General features: G+C 35.6%; 1 protein-coding gene across 1 annotated transcript; it reads left to right on the top strand.

Annotated features, from left to right (window-relative positions):
• The first annotated feature begins 2,416 nt into the window (after positions 1-2,416).
• On the top strand, positions 2,417-3,394 carry LOC140565444 (odorant receptor 131-2-like). The gene has a single exon (XM_072691354.1). It carries the CDS (start codon positions 2,417-2,419, stop codon positions 3,392-3,394), a length of 978 nt encoding a protein of 325 aa, XP_072547455.1.
• The last annotated feature ends 1,367 nt before the right edge of the window (positions 3,395-4,761 follow it).

Genomic DNA, 4,761 nt, shown 5'->3' with positions numbered 1-4,761 from the left:
AAATTTTTGCCCATTCTTCCTTGCAAAACAGCTCGAGCTCAGTTAGGTTGGATGGAGAGTGTTTGTGAACAGCAGTTTTCAGCTCTTTCCACAGATTCTCGATTGGATTCAGGTCTGGGCTTTGACTTGGCCATTCGAACACCTGGATACGTTTATTTGTGAACCATTTCATTGTAGATTTTCCTTTATGTTTTGGATCATTGTCTTGTTGGAAGATAAATCTCCATCCCAGTCTTAGGTCTTTTGCAGACTCCAACAGGTTTTCTTCCAGAATGGTCCTGTATTTGGCTCCATCCATCTTCCCATCAATTTTAACTATCTTACCTGTCCCTGCTGAAGAAAAGCAGGCCCAAACCATGATGCTGCCACCACCATGTTTGACAGTGGGGATGGTGTGTTCAGGGTGATGAGCTGTGTTGCTTTTACGCCAAATATAACATTTTGCATTGTGGCCAAAAAGTATGATTTTGGTTTCATCTGACCAGAGCACCTTCTTCCACATGTTTGGTGTGTCTCCCAGGTGGCTTGTGGCAAACTTTAAATGAGACTTTTTATGGATATCTTTGAGAAATGGCTTTCTTCATGCCACTCATGATTGTTGTCCTATAAACAGAGTTTTCCACCTCAGCTGTAGATCTCTGCAGTTCATCCAGAGTGATCATGGGCCTCTTGGCTGCATCTCTGATCAGTCTTCTCATTTTTTGAGCTGAAAGTTTAGAGGGACGGCCGGGTCTTGGTAGATTTGCAGTGGTCTGATTCTCCTTCCATTTCAATATGATCACTTGCACAGTGCTCCTTGAGATGTTTAAAGCTTGGGAAATCTTTTTGTATCCAAATCCAGCTTTAAACTTCTCCACAACAGTATCTCGGACCTGCCTGGTGTGTTCCTTGGTCTTCATGATGCGCTTTAAACAGAACTCTAAGACTATCACAGAGCAGGTGCATGTATATGGAGACTTGATTAAACACAGGTGGATTCTATTTATCATCATCAGTCATTTAGGTCAACATTGGATCATTCAGAGATCCTTACTGAACTCCTGGAGTGAGTTTGCTGCCCTGAAAGTAAAGGGGCCGAATAACATTGCACGCCCCACTTTTAAGTTTTTATTTTGAATAAAAAGTTTAAAATATCCAATAAATTTCATTCCACTTCACGATTGTGTCCCACTTATTGTTGATTCTTCACAAAAAAATTACAATTTCATATATTTATGTTTAAAGCCTGAAATGTGGCAAAAGGTTGAAAAGTTCAAGGGGGCCGAATACTTTTGCACTGTATATATATATTTAGAGAGAGAGAGAGAGAGAGAGAGAGGTAGATGTGCAGCTGATTGATACTATAGTAACAGTTTATGTACTGTGACTTAGATTACTTTTTTATAAATATATATTTTGGTGTGTTTAATATTGAATTATCCAGTGTGACTGACCTCTTGGATTATGCAACTCTCAGTTTCTGTAAAACATTGTTCTTTACAACACTGTATGTATAGTGGTACACACACGGTGGTACACTATGCTAAAGGACAGCATAAACTAGTTTAAGGTTATGCCATAGCATCTCAAAAAAATTCAAATCATAGTTTGGACTTGACCACTCCAAAACCATCATTATGTTTTGCAATCAATAAAAGTAGTCTGAAGATTTGAAACAACAAAGGGTGACCATCATATAAAAATATAAAAAGAGGCTGTTACTGCAACAAAGGAAAAACTATTATCCTCCTTGATTTCAAAAGCCTTAGTCTGTGAGAGCAGGTGTCTACAAACATTTGACATACATATAATGTATATAGTCATTTGAAGTACAGAGCACAACCTTGTGTTAACCCTCTGGTACAGCATACCTTCCTACCCTACCCATACCTTACTAAATGACATAATTTTTCTTTTACAGACTGATTTTGGTTAATCTCTCATAAAGCAGACTGGAAAATGTTCAGCATAATACATTTTATCATCTTAAACAAGGTTTCTGAATTTGGCTGATTACAGAACTAAGCTTACCAACCAAGGCTCTGTCAGTAACCATTAAGTTCATAAAGCGAGAGAACTGTATCTGGAATACCGGGTGTTTTACATTTTACATGATTAAGTCCTTCAAGCACAACTGTTGGCACAAATGCACCAAGCTCTACGTGTGTGTGATGTCATAAATTAAATATTAAAATCAGTCTTGTGAACCATATATATGGATTTGCCCAGAGATTCTCTTTCATTTGGCTAACTCCATTATTATTGCAGGTAATGCAGTACTGAAGATCATTTTCACATGTTTCATGATTAATGGTGAATAGCATATAGCGTTAAATTATATTTTTATTTGTAACTGCCTTGTCCTGCCTAATGGTGTAGAATTATTTTGTAATTACATTTGTAAATTAGTTTTTACCTTTTCATTTTTCTTCTAGATATGTGCACAGCAGAGTGCAACAGCAGTCAGAATGCAAACAGCAGCACTCACCAGTTGCAACTAGTCAGCTACAACCCACAGAGGGTGAATTTAACACTGGTTCTAACACAATTGTTTGTGTGGCCTTTTGTCTACATCAACATCCTCATGCTTTTCACTTTCTATAGGAAACAGGCTTTCAGAACCGAGACCCGTTACCTATTGTTCGCTCACACCTTACTGACTGATGTGATTTTTCTTTTGCTGACTGATTTTGTAGTGATTCTCTCATACAGCTCTGTACTGATGCCTGTGGCCCTCTGTATTCCATTGTGTATACTTATGGAGACTGTTACAACGTGCACACCGCTAACTATCACTGCAATGTGTGTGGAGCGCTATGTGGCTATCTGCATGCCACTGAGACATAATGCTATCTCCACCCCCAGCAGAACCTTTACAGTTATCCTTATCATTTGGATCGCAAGCTCCATAAAGCCTTTGGTGGATGTTTTCATCCTCGTTGCAACTGTACCGGAACAATATTTTTTACAGCCAACCTTTTGCTTCTATGAGATCATGACACCAGAGCACTGGCACCGTGTAATGAGGGGTATTTTGTATATTCTTACTTTTATAATAATTTTACTCACAGAGTCTGTTTGCTATTTCATGATAGTGCTTGCTGCCCATGCAGCCTCTGTTGACAAGAAGTCAGCAAGGAAAGGTTTGCGTACTGTTTCACTGCACATGCTTCAGCTTATTCTGTGCACTTCTGAAATTGTTTGTCCCTATGTTGAAGCATTAATTATAGAAGTAGACATCGAGTTATACTTGTCAGTTCGTTTTTTTAACTTCATTACATTTAATGTCATTGCAAGGGCAATTACTCCACTTGTCTATGGCCTAAGAGATGAGAAATTTTATGCTGCCCTGCTCTGCTACATCAGATGTAGACCAAATCACATCTCGTCTGAACACCGAGAATCAAACTCATAAAAGCCATGTTACTTTTTTACAGATGTTTTTTTAAGATGGATCACTAATTACAGTACAATTTAGACAAGCATCCTATAATGAAACATGTGCATCAAATGTAACTGTATTATAGCATTTTACAATACTTGCTACCAATGTGATTTTGCAGCCAATAATGAAGATTTCAGAGTATGAATCGCATTTGTATTTATATATGTTTACAATTTGCAAAACTTTGTTATGCACAATTCTAGTTTATATGCTTATTTTAATATCTTGTACAGAAATATATACATACATACACTTTATATAAAATATGGCATGTACAAAGGTTATGGCACTTTTAATTCTTAAATGGGATTATGTTTTGTTCCACTATAACAATAGAATATAACTGTATGCTAATTACATGATAGTAAACAAAATAAAAAAGCATTTTAGTATATATTTATTGAAAAATGTAAGTACATAAGGACATAATGTCCAGCTAGTTAAGGTGGCTTTTATTATCACTATTAAAACTGTAGAGATCATTCATTGATCAATCAACTTGTGGCGTGGTAAGTCCTAGTGAGAAAAAAGAGAAAAGTTCTTATGTTGAGGCTGTGGAACAGGAACTGGCCTTTAGTTTGTTACTGCCTACTGTTTTTACTGTCTGTGTTTTTATATGTCCTTTTAAAATCTTTGTAGTAGATATTAATTATTACAGTCTAAAAATGAAACATCCAAGGTTTATGGTTCTCATCTGGACTAGTACACTAATAAATGAGGATTGTTTCTTAGAATTGGGTCTTCATTTAAATGTATATTTTAAATGATTTAATTACATTAATAACTTTTTCTTCTATTATACACACACACACACACACACATGTACAATTAAGGGCCAATTTGCAATTATCTGTAAATAATCTGTAAATAATTATTGTTTTTTTTCCCTCATAGTTTTTTTTTTACTTCTAATATTAATATTGTGCATATATTAGTAATTTACCTACGTTTTGCATCTGAATGTCTTGTTATCCCTTTGCTGCTGTGACACTGTGAATTTCCCCACTGTGGGACTAAGGATTATCTTATCTTATCTTCTGTTTTTAAAAATGAACATTAACAATGATCAATAAATAGGACCTATTTGTGAGCTAATTTATAAAAGTTTAGAAAAGCAAAAAACATCAGGTTCTTACTTCTTAAATACAACTGAATTATATAATATGCCATACTGTATACTGATAACAATTAGTAATTTCTGGGAAAAAAAAAAAAACATTTCAAAAGTATGATTTTTTTTGTGTAGCACATGGCCTTCAGATGTTGTTCAGTACTAAAGATTAAGGTTAGGTACACACTTCATTATTAAAGTAACCAGTAGCATGTTAGCAGATTGA

This window comes from Salminus brasiliensis, chromosome 11 (assembly GCF_030463535.1).
Source record: "Salminus brasiliensis chromosome 11, fSalBra1.hap2, whole genome shotgun sequence".
In the NCBI taxonomy this organism is placed as follows: Eukaryota; Metazoa; Chordata; class Actinopteri; order Characiformes; family Bryconidae; genus Salminus; species Salminus brasiliensis.
Note: the sequence above shows the minus strand (reverse complement) of the source record. Positions and strands in the feature narration are given on the sequence as shown.